Genomic DNA, 22779 nt, shown 5'->3' with positions numbered 1-22779 from the left:
ATATAAGCATTAAACAGTATGTCCACCCAGACTGTACAGATATACTTGAAGGCTCATAGCTCTCGGTTTATGGCAGCATTAAATATGTTTGCAGGCAAATTTTCTTGTCAGTCTGGGTTCTAAAGAGTTAGTTAATAGTTAACGGTCATTCTTAGTTATTGACTGGGTGTGATGTGAATTTTTAACTTTAACCTTTTCAATATATGACCAACAATAATGACATATTTTTTTTTATTAACATATCTATTATAGACTAATTAAGCCAGTAGTATCTGACCTGATATTTTCTTATCATTCACTTTATCATAGAATTATAGTTACAGTTCCAATAGTTTAGGGTTACAATTGTTCCAAATTATGGATCAACTAATGTAAAACAAGATAATCGATATTATAACACTTTCTGTAGGGTAGTAGGATTTATTTAAATCAATTATATTGAAAGATTTTTATGTACATGTATATATATACACACATACCCAGAGTCTGGTCATGCAGTGTATTGTAAATGTGACATTTGAATGGTTTTATAAAGTATGATGATGATTCACAATTTAAATAGTTAATAATAGTTCATCATCACTCCTTTAAATGTTTTCAGTTGTAATAATTGAAGTTTTCTACTTGGTTTCACATTTCGAATTTGTATTTGAATCATTTTATATTCATTATAGAAATTTTTATGAATTCATGGTAATCCATCTTTTATGTAGCTGCTGACAGGTTGTGTATTTTATGTTTGTATGTTTCAGATAGGAAGTTTTGTGTATGGTTGGACTGTGTAAACATACTGGTTGTCTTTAAGAAACATCGAAGAAAGGGCTGAAGAGCATCAGGACTATTACTGTATATGATAAACCTTGTGAGAATTACTGTGATGCATCGGTCATTCAGGATATAGGCTACATTTGTGACATTTCACTGACCAGTAATTAGAAAATACTTCGGGTGACCGGGTATTACTTTCAAACTGAAAAGTCAGTTTTTGTACAGCAGTAAGGAAGCTATAAAATGGCTATATGAACACAATGGTCAGAATGTTACTGTGCAATATGGAGTGAAAGGTAGTGTATGTGTATATTTTTATTACTTGATTAGGTTTAATTAATTTAAATTAGAATGAAAACATATTAACATAGAAATATTTATCCTGGCTTTTAATTGTATTTCCTAAAATAGAGCAATGAGTGTGACCTTTTTGACTTTGAATTGAACATAAGTCTCTTGAGCTCGGGTACTTACTGTAGATGTGACAAAATCACCTTCATGCTTGAGTCGTGGGTTTGAACCCTAGCCTGGTAAATATTAACTAATGGTTACAGCTGTACAGATATAATCTTCACTCTTTTCTCAGCATTTATATAGAATTATAGTTCCAGCACTGGTCAGTCCAGTATATATAATTTTATGCCCACTTTTTCTTGGAGGTGGGCATATTGATTTGCCATGTTTGTCCTGCATGTTTGTCCTCAGCTGTCGGACAAGCTGTGCGTCCGTATATCGAGAAAACAGTGGATTATATGAAGGTTTACTACTCCAACTAATTGTACTGTGTGACAGGTATTGTGCTATTTTGTGTCGGGGGCAATATCTCACCTCTACGTATTAAAAGCTAGATTCTCACTGCCCCAGAACTAAAATATCTCAAAATCTAGCTTTGGCATGTCCATATATTTTGACTAGCAGGCATACGTGTCCAATGGACACATTCCTTGTCTTATTGTGAGATATGGTTATATAAATTATAGTAAGTATGGTTTGTACTGTCCTTTATAAAACTGAATAATTTTGTGAAGGTGCATCTAAAATCCTACTCAAACAGACTGTACTGAACTAAGAAAAAAATCTAGGAAAGTGAATAGTTGACCTCTGGTGTAGGAAGACTCGCCTAATATATGTCCTTTACTATTTAAGTGTAAAAAGTAAATACATATACTTTGTGATAGTCCAAAATATTTAGACATAAACTGCATGTGAATTTGAAGCTTTTTTTACAATGGTCAAATAATGTGTTCCGTTGGAAAAAAAACACAAGAAAATGCGAAGGAGTAAGGTAATGATTGACTATCAGCAGCCGTAACAATCTTGAATTTTTGTTTTATAAGACAATGTTGTTAGGTTTCATTTTAAGAAAATACACAAGACAATTGATTGAGAGCCTCTAGTTTACTGGTTAAATCAGATAAACATTGATTACATCATGTTGTACAAACAGACTGGTTATAATGTACTGTGAATATTTCAATGTTTGCTTTTGGCCAAAGGACACTGTTCTGCTGAGATATTTCCTTCCTCTTATAGTCACATTGTCTGAAAGTTTCCCTCACAAAACTATTTGTATTATAAAAGCAAATTGAATTGGTTATTAATGTTTTAAAAGATTGCCCTTTAAGTTGTTATTGTTTTAGACAGTTTTCCATTCTCCAGCATTAAGAATGTTAGCATTCACTGTTATGTTGCTGGGATAAACAAAGTTATAGACTGTGACCCAGTATGTCACATGTGTTGTCAGCTGGTTTAAAGTCAGTTTTGTTCCTTGCCAAAATATTTGCCTCCACATAAAAAATAGCAGGCTATATATTGTATGGTGTCATATGTTAAAATCCTCCAATTATGCCCTACAAAACTGAATGCTGTATGGACATTCATCATTGCTTGTGACCTTGACCTGTCATAACTTAATTGACTTAGATTTGTTTGAAATCATGTCCCATGACTGTTAACATTTTTTTTATGTAATCATTAAATTCAAGACTGCTAAATTGTCCATACACACATTTTGACATTCACAGTCATGAATCTTGAGTATTGTCAGCATTATTTAGGTTAATATATGCAAGATTAAGGTCAATATATGCCAGGTTAAGGTCAATTAATGCAAGGTCAAGGTCACTAGAGATGATGAAATATAAAGATTTTATCCAGACCATATTTCTATAATATGCATAGGTGTATCTTAGTATTACTTGACACAATTGTTCACCATCATTAGACGCAGTGTTGCATACATGAAAAAAGTATCTAGGTCAAAGGTCAAAGTCACATTAAAAACATTTGACAATAGTGAAACTTTTATTTATATAAAGAGATTTTTTGTATTACTTGGCATAACTGTTCAACATTTTAAGTTACTGCATTTAGTGAAAAATTTAGATCCCTTTTGTCAAGGTCAAGGTCACTTACAGATATGTGGGTATTGATAATTTTGTCATAATCAAGTGTGTGAATTTTAATGATATTGTTCACTATAATGAGACCGAGTATTTGTGACTGTGCATACAAATTGTGACAAATTGGCACTCTTGATCACCACTTTATGATTTTGAATCATAAATGTTGGTCACTGTTGAAGACCAATTACTCAGATAAATTATACCTCAACAGTTAACTTTTTGCAGGAGTTATTGAAGGTGTTTACTTTAAACTAATCACACATGTCTTTGAGGTCACTGACACAAAATTATTATTTTAATACAGATATTTGTTCAAAGAAATGTTTATAAATAAATGTTTTGGATAAAGATCTAATCAAATAACAACTGAGACATAATGAGTTAATGTAAGTTTAATTTTAATTTAAAGATAAAGTTAATTCATTGTTTAATTAATTGACTGATGTGTACTGGACTTATCCATGGAACATGACCTGTTCTTAGATTGTTATTTCAATTAAAAATCAGATTGCTTAATTGGTTAGCATGATAAATAGCACACTGAATTTTAAGTATCGACCCTGTATGAAAATGTAGTTAAATTTGGAATATATTTTGGTGTTTTTGAAGTATATTTTTCTATTATTCAAACTGCATTGAATCCATACCATATTTAGTTGTATAATAGATTTTGTGAATGATAGGGATTTTAACACTAGCTAAATACATTTGTATCTTATTTAATAAATGAATGTCACAATGCAGTCTACCTTTTAATCCGGACAAAAGCATTCATCAGTTTTAGGGAAATTTTCAAAATATGAATTGAAAAGAATCTGTTTAAACCTGATCGGAAAGCTGTGTTAAATGATTAGGGAATTTTATATGAGAATATTTAAACATTTATTTCTCTTAAATCTATTTTGCCCAATTGAATTTTTGTTTATTTATTTTTTTTGTAAGTCTATATTCAATTGATTTATTGTGTTATAGATACATTGTAATACAAAAACACATTCTTGTTAAGGTCAAGTAGACATTATTATTTATAACATTTCAAAACAAATATAATAGTTTTAGCTCCTTAGTTAAAGAAAAGTCCAGATTTATACTGAAAACAATTTTATGACAATAGTACGTAAGATTAACAGTTAATCTGTAAATTTATTTGTTCTGTATAGTATGATAAACAAGACAACCAGGTATTTATAATATATATACCACTTGTATTGACATATTTTAGTTGTCTATAATATAGACTGGTACAATATGGTGTGTATTAAGGCACCATATGCTATTGACATTTTATATATTATCATTTGTGCATGTCAGATACTGTAAATGTTTATATAGGAGTTACTACTATACATAGTGAATACTTTCTATACAGCTGGGAGCTACCTTCTAATTGTGGCATCTATATTTGATGAGGGTTAATTAGCAGACGACAAAATAACTGCCACTTTGCTGTTCCAAGTTATGAAAAAGATTAAAGTATAGCACAGGAGGCTTTTATACTGAATGAGTCATACTAAATATCTAATGTTTGTTAAAAGTTTCCAAGACTTAGTGACATTGTGGTGGGGGATATATTACATGTCACTTACAGAAGAAGTGGTAAAAGGCATTTGAAATATAAATGAGTTGTATCAATGAAAGCATGAAAATGTATGCATGGACAATTATTACAGAAGCAATAGGAATTGGAGGATTTTAGAAAGGTATTCATTTATATTTGTTGATTTTTTGGAGAACACGTCTTGAGGAATAAATATAAAAAAATATTATAGGTAGGTCAATATGCTGTTGTTTATTGTAAGATTTTATTTTATTTTTAGAATAGCATTTCCGACATAAATTTAATATAATTATGATCAGAATATTCAGTTATATTTTAATGTTTTCTTCATAGGAGAAAATATGTTAAGGATCAGGACTGAAGATAATTTAAGAATGAAAAAAAACTAGGACATGGAGGAAGAATTTGTATTATTAGTATAATTATGTATAAATACAACCAAAAAATAAGAATTGACATACTTTTGTTAATTTTATACCCTCTGCAAGCTAAGCTTAATTTGTAGAACCTTCCTCAAAAGTAACAACATTTAAATGAATATAATAAAGTAACATTTGTTTCTTAAATGATACAAATTCTTCATCAAATACATACAGTCTTTTTCCCAATGTCACCACAAATCAGACTTTCTGGCCCATATTCCTTATATATTCTGCTTATTTTTTCCCAATCTTGAAAAAAAAATCCATATTAAAGGGAAATATTTGCTAAGAAATTCTTTGTCATTCTGAATATTGACATATTCAGATTAAATTTAGAAACTAAATCAATATAGTTTGTGAAATAAAGATACATTCTGTTCATTTAAGTGCAGATTTTTTTACACTGTATAGAGTGGTTAGAGAGATAACACGACACTTAATCATTTTTTTTTTGCAGTATCTTAAATATTCAAAATATTGACCAGATAAACACAGTTCAGTTCAAAGACTTAACTACAATAATTATTTATGAACATGGAAACTAACGGTTACTTCTTTAAGGTCCTGATCACTTGGTATGGACAATTTGGCTTATGATGGTAGTTCGGTAAATAGAACATTTTAAGGCAGTGTTTGTTTGTAATAATTTGACACATATAAATTTTAGCAAATTTAAAATATCATCATAGTCTGTCCTGCACTATATATATGGTTGTTCAGGTTGAAAAACAAAGTTTAAAAAAGTAGTATTTATCAAGTGTCAGAGTTATCTTGTGTCATTGTTATCTCTTCAGCCATACATCTAAAATTTATGAACTTTTAGGGAAAATGAAGAGTATTTCTCAAAATTGCTAAAAAAAGGACTGTGTCAATGCAAGATTTTTATGCTATTATTTTTGTGGACATATACTTTATTTAGGATTTTAGCTAGATTGGGTCAGTTACCAACTAAGGCTGAATAATTATAGGTAATTTTCCATAGGTCAGTTTCCAGGCTAAATATAGATTTTCCTACTTTTTCTCATTATTGGCGTCCGCGCCGAAGCGCGGCGCCTCTTATGGAATGAAATCAGATTTTGTGAAAGGGCGACAGCAACTTCTCGAGCCTTTTAGTCAGTCATAATAAAAGCCGATCATTCCGATCAGTATGAGGGTGCTTGATTATTAATTAAGAATGAAATGTCGCGATATGTACAATGAAAAGCGAACTGGAGAATTTCGCAATGCAAACATTTTCAAATAAAATAACCTTTTCTGTCAATAAATAGCGCTCTTTGGGGTTTTTTTTATTTATCATTTTGTAGTACACAGTGGGTTATTATGGTATGTTATTGTTGTGCATGTAAATAGAATGATGAGTTGATGACCTAAACATTCCGAAAATCTGCTTATAGAGGGATGTACTCCTATCGGTAAGTCCCGGTCTCTCTCTCTCTCTATTTTGACCGGGATGGCGAATAGTATCACACGTTTATTGTCCGGTCTCTCCCGATTTTGGAGATGTTTGATATTGTTACAGAACAGAACAAATATTTTACAGATAAATAAGCTTTTTTTTCCAAAATGAATGTTTGTCACTTAGTTTGGTTACAATAATTAATCAACTCTCAAATTTATTGATTATTATTATACATAAACATACAATTCGAAAAAAATACAACAACAATATAGCATGTGTTATTTTATCTATATGAGAAAAAAAAACAATAAATATGTACAATAATTGAGAAAAGGGTACATTTTTATGGTATTAATATGACACTATCAACTTTGAAACATTTTATTTAATTTGTTATTCGTGTTTAGTATGGATGCCGAGGAATTATTCAAAGTTACAAATTACATTTTATGATATATTCAAGTGATTGATAATTTAAAAAATGAGAAAACAATATTCATAAAATCTGTATTTTTTTATATTGAAATAGATATTACAATTATTGTTTAATAAACAATTATGCTCAACATGATCAACATGGTAATATAACCAGTGTCATATTTTTACTAAGTGTGAACAGATACCTTAAGAGGGGGTCTTCGCTAATAGCGATAACATAATAAGAGACAATTCCACAAGTGTGGTGTAGATCATGCGTTACACATATGGATTATAAATGATTGTATACATGTATATCCGTTGCTATTAATAATCACGATCATAAAAAAAATAACAAGTAATATTCTAATCTCTAGCGTGCCAATCAAAGTTCATAATGAACAATGTCTTTCGTCCGTTCATTCTGGTAAAAACCAATTAACCATTGAAAAGTTTATAAGAATATCTTGTCATCATATGTCTACTAGTTCATCTTCACTTTCTGCATTTCTTGCTTGGACGCCCTTTGATGCTTTGCATCAATGCTTTTCTTGTAAGTTTATATTAACTCTGTCAATAATAGCTATCAGGGAACAATTCTACTAGTGCCATCAGTAGTTTTTGTGTCAGTCTCCTAAACACTACAGTTTAAAAAGTTCTGCATCATTGGAAATGTAAAGTATTACAGGTCAAAATATTCCCAAATGACCAAATCTAAATATTCTGACAGTGAAATATATATATAATGTAGATTTATGTATATAAAATGAACTGGCTTGATGTTTCAATTAGCAAGTATATAATTGATGCTTTCGATAATGATTGTCAAGATAATTGAAACGAAATAAGAAAAACATTATGTAAAAAGCACAATCTAATCTGGAAGAAAAATACATCGTATAAAGGTAATATAGCATAAATAGTAATAGGATTTTAATAGAATTAGGGGTTTCTGTGGCCTAGTGGTAAAGGTCATTGACTTCAAATCACTAGTATGTTCAAAGTCCACCAGGGACTCATTGGATTCTTTCATGTGAGGAAGTTTTAATAAGTCCAGCTATAGCTTATGGAACATTGGTGGTTCTACTGACAGGTGCTTGTTGCAGGTGCCTGAAATTATGCAAGGAACTATGACGAGGGGGCACCTGAGATTTTCCTCCACCTAGAAAGTTGCAATATGACCTTTAAAATGTTGATGTTTCTTAAAATCCAACAAAACAAACAAACTCTTTCAGCTTTACTTTGGGAATTAATAGGGTTTCTTTAAGGATGGATCCAATAAAAAAGCTAAAATCCTTGATAATGCAATTATGGAGAAAACAAGATTATTTTGTTTCTTTATTGATAAAGTAATTGATATAGGATGACTGTGTCTAATGTAACATATGGTGTTCAATGAAGGATTATATTTCTTGCTTGTGTGTGTCATAGAAAATATATATGGAAAGTGTAAATATATGTATTATGTAGCAACATACATGTATATGATATTTTACCTGATATACGTGTATGTATTATAGTTAGGAGAAGTAGCCAGCATTAAGGCCCCCACGATTACACGTTTAAACGGATTCGTTTCGATTTTCATTCATAAACGTTTACGATTTTGTTTACCGTTTAATCGAAATGACCATATTGTCTTACAAAATTTCTTAATCAGTGCCTGTAATCATGGATTTTATCAATTCTAGTGGTTTATTCCAAAGTAAACAAAAGGAAAATGGGTGTTTACAACCCTCCACACAGCATTACCGTGCAAAAATTGCTCGTGACATAATACATTTTTGGTAAAAAAAGGGGTTACAATGCAAAAAATGTGTGCTGACTCAATCGTGATGAGCCTTGCACATTCTTTATTTGTACATGTATAAAAATAAAAAGAAAGACATCATTTGGCGACTCAAGTACATGTAGTGTATAGTACATAGAGGTACCACCGTTTAAACGGTATCGTTTTGGTTCTTAGCAGTCGTGTAAACGTTTACAAAAAATTGTAAACGTGGGAGCCTTAGCCAGCATATTATTTTAGTAAAATACTAACATTTATACTTGTCAGCAGCAAATTAATTACCTTTTGTTAAAGAATAGTTATTGTGCTTTAAAATATATGACATTAGGTCACAAGAATGTACTTTTAGAATAACTACACCATGTTTCTGAAGGTACTTTATTTTTTGTGTGTTTGTGAATTATTTATTTAACTATTGAGCAGGAAATATTATTTGTTACAACTGAAAAAGAGTTGTGGCTAAATAGATTTAAGTGTTAAGAACACAAACCATTATCTAGATATATGTCGCATAGAATGGATTCACAGATATATATACATAACATCCTGTGTCTATAAGCACTGTTTGGAGCTAAATGCGATTTTTATCTCGACTATTCGATAAGAATAAGTAGAGCTATTGCAGTCACCCGAGCGTCGGCGTCGGTGTAACCACTTATGTTAAAGTTTTTGTAATAGTTCAAATATTTTCAAAGTCCATTGACATATGGCTTTGAAACTTTGCACACTTGTTCACCATCATGACCCCAACCTGTAGACAGGAGGAGGTAACTCTATCAAGCATTTTGACAGAATTATGCCCCTTTTTCGACTTAGAATTTACGTTAAAGTTTTTGTAATAGTTCAAATATTTGCAAAGTCCATTGACATATGGCTTTGAAACTTTGCACATTTGTTCACCATCATGACCCCAACCTGTAAACAGGAGGAGGTAACTCTATCAAGCATTTTGACAGAATTATGCCCCTTTTTCGACTTAGAATTTACGTTAAAGTTTTTGTAATAGTTCAAATATTTTCAAAGTCCATTGACATATGGCTTTGAAACTTTGCACACTTCTTCACCATCATGACCCAACCTGTAGACAGGAGGAGGTAACTCTATCAAGCATTTTGACAGAATTATGCCCCTTTTTCGACTTAGAATTTACGTTAAACTTTTTGTAATAGTTCAAATATTTTCAAAGTCCATTGACATATGGCTTTGAAACTTTGCACACTTGTTCAACATCATGACCCCAACCTGTAGACAGGAGGAGGTAACTCTATCAAGCATTTTGACAGAATTATGCCCCTTTTTCGACTTAGAATTTACGTTAAACTTTTTGTAATAGTTCAAATATTTTCAAAGTCCATTGACATATGGCTTTGAAACTTTGCACACTTGTTCACCATCATGACCCCAACCTGTAAACAGGAGGAGGTAACTCTATCAAGCATTTTGACAGAATTATGCCCCTTTTTCGACTTAGAATTTACGTTAAACTTTTTGTAATAGTTCAAATATTTTCAAAGTCCATTGACATATGGCTTTGAAACTTTGCACACTTGTTCACCATTATGACCCTCCCCCCAACCCGTAGGCAGGAGGAGGTTAGTCTATCAGGTATTTTGACACAATCTTGCCCATTTTTAAACTTAAAATTTATGTTAAAGCTTTTGTATCGCCTCAAATATTTTTTAAACTCCATTGTTATATGGCTTTGAAACTTTGCACATCTGTTTACCATCATGCCCCCAATCTGTAGGCAGGAGGAGGTAACTCTATCCAGCATTTTGACAGAATTATGCCCCTTTTTCGACTTAGAATTTACGTTAAAGTTTTTGTAATAGTTCAAATATTTTCAAAGTCCATTGACATATGGCTTTGAAACTTTGCACATCTGTTCACCATCATGACCCCAACCTGTAGACAGAAGGAGGAAACTCTATCCAGCATTTTGACAGAATTATGCCCCTTTTTCGACTTAAAATTTATGTTAAAGTTTTGGTACCACCTCAAATATTTACAATGTCCATTGACATATGGCTTTGGAACTTTGCATACTTGTTCATCATAATGCCCCCAACCTGTAGACAGGAGGAGGTAACTCTATCAAGCATTTTGACAGAATTATGCCCCTTTTTCGACTTAGAATTTACGTTAAAGTTTTTGTAATAGTTCAAATATTTTCAAAGTCCATTGACATATGGCTTTGAGACTTTGCACACTTGTTCACCATCATGACCCCAACCTGTAGACAGGAGGAGGTAACTCTATCAAGCATTTTGACAGAATTATGCCCCTTTTTCGACTTAGAATTTACGTTAAAGTTTTTGTAATAGTTCAAATATTTTCAAAGTCCATTGACATATGGCTTTGAAACTTTGCACACTTGTTCACCATCATGACCCCAACCTGTAAACAGGAGGAGGTAACTCTATCAAGCATTTTGACAGAATTATGCCCCTTCTTCGACTTAGAATTTACGTTAAACTTTTTGTAATAGTTCAAATATTTTCAAAGTCCATTGACATATGGCTTTGAAACTTTGCACACTTGTTCACCATCATGACCCCAACCTGTAGACAGGAGGAGGTAACTCTATCAAGCATTTTTACAGAATTATGCCCCTTTTTCGACTTAGAATTTACGTTAAAGTTTTTGTAATAGTTCAAATATTTTCAAAGTCCATTGACATATGGCTTTGAAACTTTGCACACCTGTTCACCATCATGACCCCAACCTGTAAACAGGAGGAGGTAACTGTATCAAGCATTTTTTTTACTATCAAGCACTAAGAATAGTCGAGCGTTGCTGTCCTACCGACAGCTCTTGTTGTTTAAAAAATATAATTTAACTAAAATTATTGCCAAAAATAAATATTGTAACTTAAAAGGATTGTGGAAAAACTCCCTCCATCCAAAGATCATGTGTTCAAGCACCATAGAGCTAACCACCATGTTTCTATATCTGACAGTAACCAGTACTGGAGTATATTAGCTCCAGGAAACAGACTTGAGAGTAGTAACTTCAAATAAACTGGCTAGATGTATTCTATGTTTAAACTAAATTATACCAAAGGTGACTATACATTCATAAGTACTGACATTTATATTATAAGTATTAACACTATATAATGCTGAATTTCTTACATGGACTTGTTCAACTTCAATATTAATGGAACTATCTATTTACCAATTTTTGGGACAATTAAAGATAAAAAAGTAAAGATCAGACTGCACAGATGTGTAGGCCTGTCTTTATACTGGGGACAAATATTAATCACTTTCGGTTCCAGCATGTTAATATTTTATAAAGTCTGTGGTGTTTGTCAGGTTACTAATATTCATTTGTCAGAATGTTAAGCTCGTGTAGTGTGGAACAAATTGTCAGAATTGTCATGTTATCAAAGACAGCCAATTTGTTTATACAAACACTGATGTAGTATAGGTATTGTAACTTTGATAAAATATGAAGGTTTTATATAGAGAATAACTAATTAACAAACCATGTTCTCAGTATATAATGTTTGATCTGTCTGGACATTATTTTGATTCTTAGTTATAAAAAACTATTGGCATTAAGATGTAGTCTGTCACATCAAGACATTATACATACATTATTTTGATTCTTAGTTATAAGAAACTATTTGCATTAAGATGTAGTCTGTCACATCAAGACATTATACATACATTATTTTGATTCTTAGTTATAAGAAACTATTGGCATTAAGATGTAGTCTGTCACATAAAGACATTATACATACATTATTGTGATTCTTAGTTATAAGAAACTATTGGCATTAAGATGAAGTCTGTCACATAAAGACCATTATACATACAATATTTTGATTCTTAGTTATAAGAAACTATTGGCATTAAGATGAAGTCTGTCACATTAAGACATTATACATACATTATTGTGATTCTTAGTTATAAGAAACTATTGGCATTAGGATGTTATAAGTCTGTTACATTAAGACATTATGCATCGATACATTATTGTGATTCTTAGTTATAAGAAACTATTGGCATTAAGATGAAGTCTGTCACATCAAGACATTTTACATACATTATTTTGATTCTTAGTTATAAGAAACTATTGGCATTAAGATGTAGTCTGTCACATTGAAACATTATATGTTGTGTAATAAGACTGTATAAACTAAACACAAACCTTCCTAATAAATTGATAGCCAGTTAATATGTTTTTCATGGACAATAAATATGTTTTTCATAGACAATAAATATGTTTTTCATAGATTTTATTCATAATACAGTTATTTTGTCTACCAAAGGGAATAATGATTCCAACAAGTTAAGTTTAGTTTAGCAAATGTGCCATCTTTTATGCAGTTAACAATTTTTGGGTTGGCAGTTTCTTGTTGCCTTATTTAATATAATGGAATACACCTCTAAATATTATTCAAAAACTGTTAATTAAAATGGATAAATGATATTTTTATTAAATATAAATTAAATTTTTCAATGATATATGTCTCAGTGTCTGGAATTGTACAGGCTGACCTGGTTTTCTGATAGTCAGGTGGCTGTATTAGGTCTGATCAGATTGCCTGGAATTGTATAGGTCAGCCTTGCTTTCAGATAGTTAGGTGGCATTATAAAGTCTTGTCTGAAGTTGCCTGGAATTGTGCAGGCTGGTCTGGTTCTAATAGGTTGCATTATCAAGTCTTATCAGATTGTCAGGAATTGTGCAGGCTGGCCTGGTTCTAATAGGTTGCATTATCAAGTCTTATCAGATTGTCAGGAATTGTGCAGGCTGGTCTGGTTCTAATAGGTTGCATTATCAAGTCTTATCAGATTGTCAGGAATTGTGCAGGCTGGCCTGGTTCTAATAGGTTGCATTATCAAGTCTTATCAGATTGTCAGGAATTGTGCAGGCTGGCCTGGTTCTAATAGGTTGCATTATCAAGTCTTATCAGATTGTCAGGAATTGTGCAGGCTGGCCTGGTTCTAATAGGTTGCATTATCAAGTCTTATCAGATTGTCAGGAATTGTGCAGGCTGGCCTGGTTCTAATAGGTTGCATTATCAAGTCTTATCAGATTGTCAGGAATTATGCAGGCTGGCCTGGTTCTAATAGGTTGCATTATCAAGTCTTATCAGATTGTCAGGAATTGTGCAGGCTGGCCTGGTTCTAATAGGTTGCATTATCAAGTCTTATCAGATTGTCAGGAATTGTGCAGGCTGGCCTGGTTCTAATAGGTTGCATTATCAAGTCTTATCAGATTGTCAGGAATTATGCAGGCTGGCCTGGTTCTAATAGGTTGCATTATCAAGTCTTATCAGATTGTCAGGAATTGTGCAGGCTGGCCTGGTTCTAATAGGTTGCATTATCAAGTCTTATCAGATTGTCAGGAATTGTGCAGGCTGGCCTGGTTCTAATAGGTTGCATTATCAAGTCTTATCAGATTGTCAGGAATTGTGCAGGCTGGCCTGGTTCTAATAGGTTGCATTATCAAGTCTTATCAGATTGTCAGGAATTGTGCAGGCTGGCCTGGTTCTAATAGGTTGCATTATCAAGTCTTATCAGATTGTCAGGAATTGTGCAGGCTGGCCTGGTTCTAATAGGTTGCATTATCAAGTCTTATCAGATTGTCAGGAATTGTGCAGGCTGGCCTGGTTCTAATACTCAGGTTGCATTATCAAGTCTTATCAGATTGTCAGGAATTGTGCAGGCTGGCCTGGTTCTAATAGGTTGCATTATCAAGTCTTATCAGATTGTCAGGAATTGTGCAGGCTGGCCTTGCTCAATGATAACCTAGTGGCATGGGCTAAATATTATCAAGTGTTAGGGTGTAAAATTGCCATTATTAATACAGTATGGAAAATCCGCTATATGTAACAGCTTGTATTGAAAGGTTTGTAATATTACAAAAATACTCAGATTATCAAAACCTGCTTATGCTAGCACAAAATAAATGTTTACTGCAGGGCATTTCCAGGGTTTATTTCATGCAACAGGTCACACCTATGTACATTATATATTAAATTCACTCGGAGACAGAAATGTTTTAACATTTTCTTTTTATATATTCATTAAGGTATCATAACTTAATAAGTATTAACTTCACTGAATTGATACCATTACCAGATCAATTCAATTAATTGCCAGCTACAGTAAAGATCTTGTATATATACAGTTTTATATTTATATTACCAAAATATTTTAATGTTTCCTTGCATCCAGTTGGGGCAATGGGCGCTGGAATAAAAGTAACATTTTTGGAATTACATGTACAGCGGCTAAATTCTCCTATACTAAGTATATCAGCTGCCCTTTGTTGAAATGGTATTCTAGAAATTATATCTGAGATAAATATTAATAATTATAACCATTATCATCTGAAAGTTATTGACTTATGCTCTCTTATATTTTTGAAATCATGAGCACAAAAAAAAAATATTGTTATAAATTTCAGGATGAAAATCTCCATTTATCTTTCTCAACCATTGACATTTAGCAGACTGCCCTATGGCCTCATAAGTGTGTGGAAATTATAGAAATGTGATTTATAATATTTCTCTCTCTCTCTCTTATATAGTGATATATGACTGGACTTGTGAATATTTTATGTTTTTTATCATCTATCCTACTGTAGGGCTCTCTTGTGGTTTAATGTCAATAGTTGAATTACCTTCTCAACAACTTCTCTATACAAATTTATGGCAATAGATATTTGATGGTGTTCAGATAGTAAAGGACAGTCAACTGTATCCATTTCTAGCATTAATGTATTTAAAACTAGGGGGTAAAAAAAATCATTAAAAATTTAACCCTATTAAAAAATAATAAAATTCTTCAAACCAATTATTGAAGACAAATTTAGTGTTTAAATAAATTGTAAAACAACAATTCATTTTTCACTAGTAAACTTGTATAACTGCATTGTTCTAATATCAATTTAGGTTCAATAATGATAAACAGTTAACATTTAAAGAGTCTGTGTATATAACTGACCTGGTTGTGTAGCCATGCTACTGTATGGTTTAGTGGTTTACTGGTCTGTCTTGTACTGGTTAATTACAGTTTGGGCTCGAACCCTGGCAAGAGCAACCCATCAGGGTTTTTTTTTAAAAAATTTACTCTCATTTCTTAGTACTGGTTGGTTGCAGGATTAAATTTGAGTGTTTTTACGAGTTTAGCTTCTTGTACAATCAAATTAATGCTCTTTTTATCAGGTTTTTGTAGTATTTCTTGTTAAAGTCCTTGAGATGAATAATGCTCAATACTTGAGTGTCAAATCAGACAACATCATGTGCATCGTAATCCTTGAGATTGCATTAAGTCTGGTCGTTAAGAACTGTTGTCTGGAATAGAACATCAATCATAATCACCGACCAAATGTTAATCTGTACATATTGATTGCAAATAAAAAGTATAGATTTATTATTTATATAATTGTTTTTGGTGATAGTTCAGTTTATTCAATATAAACCTAGTCATGCTATATTTGAGTCTTGTTTCCTTTTACTTTTCTGATTTATTGAAATTTGTGTATATTGTAGCTCTTAGAAGCTAGCTGTTGTCTTTCAAAATATTGAACATTTTGTACTTTTTAGAGAGATCTATGCTAATGGTTTACAAGTGTTGTAAACCCTTGTACAGCATTTTTTAGTATTTGAAAAAGTGCTATTAATTCTGCCCTGGAGATTGCTTATGTGTTTAAGGTCCTTTCACAGGTTTTCTAAACCTAAACATGTCTTGCTAAAATGTGTGCGTGTTTCTGCATGTAGTAAGACATTCATATTTTTTTACTGTGAAAAAAAAAACACCTAGTAGATTATGCTAAAATATGTAAGGAAATGTTAAAAGCAGTTTGGTATGTGAAGCTGACATTATATTTTTGTTACCATCTTAATGTCAATGTGAATAGTGTTTACTGTTACATAACTATGTTGATTTTCTATTTCTAGGTTACAGAAGGCCCATTATGATGTGTGGAAGCTGACGATGTCCCTATATGCTTCGTTTGCCTACGTTATAGCGATTATTATCGGAATGGTGCTCTACTACTCTTTCCAACGACGGGACAAGAAAGAGGTTGCTGCCCCTACAGAAGCTTTACTAAAACGACGGAAACGTTTCCAGAAAACGCCGTCAATATTTGCCGTGCTTGGTATAGAGAGCAATAACAATCGTAGGAATTTCTATGCAATCGAGGATCATTTCTCGAGCTTTAATGAGGTAAGCAAAGCCTGTGCAAAGGCTGGGTTAGAACACTGTGGACTTATAGTTGGAATAGATTTTACCGCAAGTAACGAATGGCAGGGTAGAAAAACTTTTCATGGTAATAGTTTGCATCGTATTGAAGGCTCAAAAATATTCAATCCATATCAGAAAGTTATACATATCATGGGAAATACATTAGAACCTTTTGATGATGATAGAAACATTCCTGCGTTTGGATTTGGTGATAGCACTACATTAGATGAAAATGTGTTTCCATTCCATTCTGACGGTTCTTCATGCAAAGGATTTGTAGAAGTTTTAGAACGATATAATAACATAGCAACTAGGGTACATCTTAGTGGTCCAACCAATTATGCTCCGTTAATTTACAAAGCAATAGAAATAGTAAAACAAGAACGGCAGTATCACATACTTCTTATTATAGCGGATGGACAGGTAACAGAGGAAGATAGAACTATAGATGCTATTGTAGCTGCATCGGAATATCCGCTTAGTATTGTAGTTATTGGTGTAGGGGATGGACCGTGGGAAACGATGGAGGATTTTGATAATTTACTGCCGAAACGTAAATTTGACAATTTTCAGTTTGTGAACTACCATAAAGTGACAGCTAAATCAAGAAAACCAGAGCTGACATTCGCCCTTCATGCAATGATGGAGATACCTGATCAGTTTAAAACAATAAAAGCCATGGGATATCTTAATAAGATAAAGCAAAAATCTGAGCTCCAACAAACAGATGTGTGATACATTTCATTACAATACCAAAGCACTTTGTGATTTTTGTTTGAAATTTTGAATTAAACCAGTTCTGTTCAACATGACTTTAAACTTTAATAGATGAAAATTTATATCTCTCTAAGTTTTAATTAAGATTTATTTGTTAAAGATACCTACTTAAACTTGTTTAGGTGGTTATGACATGTATATGCCACATGTATAGGTAAACTTGTAAATTCCTACAATCGGACCAGCCTGTACTTTTGTTTCTTTAGTAGTTTGATAATCATATCTTTTGAATGAATCATTTACAATTCTATATTTAAAGAATGAATCATTTACAATTCTATATTTAAAGAATGAATCATTTACAATTCTGTATTTAAAGAATGAATCATTTACAATTCTATATTTAAAGAATGAATCATTTACAATTCTATATTTAAAGAATGAATCATTTACAATTCTATATTTAAAGAATGAATCATTTACAATTCTATATTTAAAGAATGAATCATTTACAATTCTATATTTAAAGAATGAATCATTTACAATTCTATATTTAAAGAACAACAAAATTATGCTAAGAATTTAATTGAAAAATGTGATTTATATGTACAAATTAATTCACGAAAATGATTTGATGAACAAACTTGATGTAAATTTAAACATAATGGCTTTTTTTAATTACTTGAATAACATGTGCCATTATTATAGAACCAGACCAGTATGTGAGGTAGGTTTGTGATTCAATTTTAGTTTTTAGCTCAACTATTTTAAAAATAGGGAGAGCTATTGTTCTCACACAGGCATTTTTGTCAGCATCACACTTTGGTTATGTTTTTGTGTGCAAATTGGTATTTCAAAACATACTAGAGGGAATAAATTTAAACTTCGAGCACTATTTAAGAGCATAATAGTAGGTCACTCTCCAAGGTCTCTAATTTGAACATGGATTTTACAGAATTATGGTCTTTCTTGAGGTAAAAAAGCTCTTGTTTTACTATCAAGCACTGAGAATAGTTGAGCATGCTGTCCTACCAACAGCACTTGTTTAATAAGTAACAATGCACAGAGATCTAAATTTCTAAGCATTATAAACAAGTGTTTTATACATGTTTATTGTTGTAAACATTAAATTACAATAAACTGATGAGTTAAAAACACTGTTGCATTGGCCTTTAAAACTTGCTCAAATTGTTTGAATGACTGTATCTACTTATGTACATTTTTATGTGTAAAATTTGAATGTTTGAAGATATTACAAATATTGATTTATATACATGTTACACATGAAAATCATGTTATTATAAGTCTTGGAAAAAAAGGAGTTCATTTTGATTGTGCAAGCATGTTGAAAATTAAGCATTTATATGTGATGTGCAAGCATGTTGTAAATTAAGCATTTATATGTGATGTGCAAGCATGTTGTAAATTAAGCATTTATATGTGATGATTTTCTGGTTATACAATTTGAGCATTTAACACAAAATGGTGTATGATGTGACGAGAGCATTTTATTTTGAATATTTACAAAAGTTGTATTAAGTTGCCATTATATTATGCCATCATTCCAAAGTGTAATATAAAAATTTCTTTACAGTTCACCAAATTTTTGAAGCATTCCTTATTTATTATTAAGCTTACCATTTGGTACTTAAAATACCACTTGGTACTTTTACTTTCTACATAAAAATGTGTTCCTATTTACTTTATTATTATTTAATAATAATTTATATTTTCAAATTTTAATCCTTTGTTACTGCTGGTCTTTTTTTGCCTTTCTCAATTGTATTAAATGTACATGTACTAATTGTTTTAAATATACATGTACTATATTCTACCTCCCATTTATTTTTATCATTCTATATAGAAAATATGCAAATAAGACTGAATTTAAGCCATGAAATATCTCTAAAGTATCATTGGTATTTAACTTTATTACATAACCAGGGAAATCACTTCAAATTATGAAAATTGTGTCATTCTTTATTGCCCTGCATGGAAATAAGGAAATTTGTATGTCAGATGATGTTAAATACAATGCAGTTCATTGTCAATTAAGTAAACATTTTGATTATTGAGAACTGTTTGATCTGTCACTTTTACTCTTTATTTTCATGTTTCTTCTTTGTTAAAATTTGGATTTATTAATCATAATAATATTTGAATGCCTGCATGTATTTTCTTTTTAATACTCTGGTTTTTCTCGTTTAAAAAGTGACATATAATGGGATCACCCTTGGTGGGCAGGTTGCAACCAGGATTAGCATTCAGTTTTATCAGGATACATCTTCCCCATGCATGCATGGATTTTAGAATTACTTGACTCAAATGTTCAGCATTATGAGACAAGTATTGAATAAAAAATCATTTTAGTTAAATTCAATAGTAACAAGGCTATTTGCAGTTTATACTATCCTGCAACATGCTGTCAAACTTCTTTTGTTTTATTTTCTGTATTTGATGTAAATATATCTGATTTAATGACAGTAAGATTTTATATCATTAATTTTGCCTCAAACCAAAGAATTTTATTTGCATAATAGGATGTAATGTGTTAAAACTTTATATTTATTATACCAAAAAATATGTAAGGAAATATTTTCCAGAGAACTCGATGTGCATGATGTAAAAGTATAATACATGTTTTATTATGTCTTTTAGATGCAAAGTAAGATGGATTTTGCATAGAATTTGCATGTAATTTGTATGTTTTGTGAGAAAATTTTGATAGATAATGAAGAAAATCTTCTTATGAAGTATCATGATGTATATTATTATTTTTAACGATGTCGCCAGGAGTAAAAATGTTGAAAATTACTTTAGTAGCAAGATATATTTAACACTGCTTGGTCCTGTTTTTAGCTCACCTGAGCATATGCTCAGGGTGAGCTATTAGGATCACTCTTCGTCCGTCGTCTGTCGTCCGTCGTATGTCGTACGTCGTCCGTTGTCCGTTCACACTTTTCAAACGAAATCTCCTCTGAAACCATAAGGCAGATCATAATGAAACTTCACAGGGATGTTCCTTATGTTGAAGCCTTAACAAAGTTGTTCAAAGAATTCCCGATTCCATGCAGAACTCTGGTTGCCATGGCAACCAAAAAGAAAAAAACTTAAAAACATCTTCTTCTAAAAACCAAAGAGCTAGAGCTTAGATATTTAGCATGAAACATCTTCTAAATCAGTTCTACCAGTTTGTTCAAATAAAAGCCCTGGGGTCAAATTGGCCCCCGCCCCAGGGGGTCATTGATTTTCCCCCTATATTGCATATAGTAAAAACTTTAAAAAAATTCTTTTAAAGAACCCAAAAGCTAGAGCTAAGATATTTAACATGAACATCTTCTAATGAGTGTCTACAAGTTTGTTCAAAGAAAAGCCCTGGGGTCAAAATTGGGGCCCAGCCCAGGGTCATTGATTTTTCCTATATACATGTAGTAAAAATTAAAATCTTCTTTTAAAAGAACCCAAAGAGCTAGAGCTAAGATATTTAGCATGACACATCTTCTAAATGGGTGTCTACCAAATTTGTTCAAATAAAAGCCCTGGGGTCAAAATTGGCCCGCCCCAGGGGTCATTGATTTTTCCCTATATGCATATAGTAAAAACTTAAAAAGAATTCTCTTAAAGAACCCAAAGAGCTAGAGCTAAGATATTTAGCATGAAACATCTTCTAATGAGTGTCAACCAAGTTTGTTCAAATAAAAGCCCTGGGGTCAAAATTGGCCCCGCCCCAGGGGGTCATTGATTTTCCCTATATGCATATAGTAAAAACTTAAAAAAATTTCTTTTAAAGAACCCAAAGAGCTAGAGCTAAGATATTTAACATGAAACATCTTCTAATGAGTGTCTACCACGTTTGTTCAAATAAAAGCCCTGGGGTCAAAATTGGCCCAGCCCCAGGGGTCATTGATTTTTCCTATATACATGAAGTAAAAACTTAAAAATCTTCTTTTAAAGAACCCAAAGAGCTAGAGCTAAGATATTTAACATGACACATTTTCTAATGGGTGTCTACCAAGTTTGTTCAAATAAAAGCCCTGGGGTAAAAAAATTGGGCCCCGCCCGCAGGGGTCATTGATTTTTCCCTATATACATAGAGTAAAAACTTAAAAATCTTCTTTTAAAGAACCCAAAGAGCTAGAGCTAAGATATTTAGCATGTTGAAACATGTTTCTAATTGGATGTTTTTACCAAGTTTGTTCAAATAAAAGAGCCCTTGGTCAAAATTGGCCCCGCCCTAGGGGGCCATTGATTTTCCCTATATTGCATATAGTAATTAAAAACTTAAAAATCTTCTTTTTAAAGAACCCAAAGAGCTAGAGCTAAGATATTTAGCAATGAAACATGTTCTAATGGGTGTCTACCAAGTTTGTTTTAAATAAAAGCCCTTTTGGGTTAAAATTGGCCCCTGCCAGGGGGAGGGGGGCAAAAGTTCATTGTTTTTCATTATTTGTGTATAGTAAAAACTTAACATCAATGAAACATCTTCTTAATGGGTGTCTTCCAAGTTTGTTCAAATAAAAGCCCTTTGGTTTAAACTAGCCCCGCCCTGGGGGCCTATGTACAGGTGAGCGACCCCAGGGCCATCATGGCCCTCTTGTATAATATATATGATCAATTCTAAAAATTAAGAGGAAAAATTCTTGATTTGTAATTTTATTCATATTTTTCTAACGAAATAGATGCAAAATAATTGGGTTTTCAAAGACAACATTGTCTTCTATATTTAAGGTAAAAAATCACTTATATTGCATACAAAGATTTTTTCCCCAAGGTTTGATTCCAGGATTTTATGCTTGCTACATTGTAATTTGTTCTATGTTTCTGTGGCATACATAATTATTATGTACTATTTTTGTGTTGGCAGTCATCAATTCTATATAATTTCCTTCAGGAATGAGCTTATTGTCATTGCAAAATGTCTAAAGCCTATTTTTGTAATACTGTTTGATTGTTTATTACATACCAACCTTTACAATAAAATTGTCTGGTCAATTTATGCATTTTATGACAGGGTTGGGTTTTTTTTGTCTTGATCCCAATATCACAAATTTTGCAGCATTTTATTTGTGAGTAATTGCTCTTAGATAAAATTTACTT

At 31.8% G+C, this 22779-nt stretch overlaps 1 protein-coding gene across 2 annotated transcripts; it reads left to right on the top strand.

The window, feature by feature from the left end:
• The first annotated feature begins 936 nt into the window (after window positions 1-936).
• On the top strand, window positions 937-17775 carry LOC132749042 (uncharacterized). 2 transcript variants are annotated; one of them, XM_060738718.1, is made up of 2 exons: window positions 937-1064; window positions 16677-17775. In XM_060738718.1, the coding sequence occupies exon 2, from the start codon at window positions 16714-16716 to the stop codon at window positions 17698-17700; it is 987 nt and encodes a 328-aa protein (XP_060594701.1). In that variant the 5' UTR covers window positions 937-1064; window positions 16677-16713; the 3' UTR covers window positions 17701-17775. The 2 variants fall into 2 exon arrangements, with proteins under 2 accessions (XP_060594701.1, XP_060594700.1); XM_060738717.1 differs by lacking the exon at window positions 937-1064 and adding an exon at window positions 4405-4873.
• The last annotated feature ends 5004 nt before the right edge of the window (window positions 17776-22779 follow it).

This window comes from Ruditapes philippinarum, unplaced genomic scaffold, assembly GCF_026571515.1.
Source record: "Ruditapes philippinarum isolate M1 unplaced genomic scaffold, ASM2657151v2 ctg9642_1_1_1_1, whole genome shotgun sequence".
NCBI classification, from domain to species: Eukaryota; Metazoa; Mollusca; class Bivalvia; order Venerida; family Veneridae; genus Ruditapes; species Ruditapes philippinarum.
The sequence above is the reverse complement of the archived record's forward strand: the minus strand, read 5'-3'. Positions and strand labels throughout refer to the sequence as shown.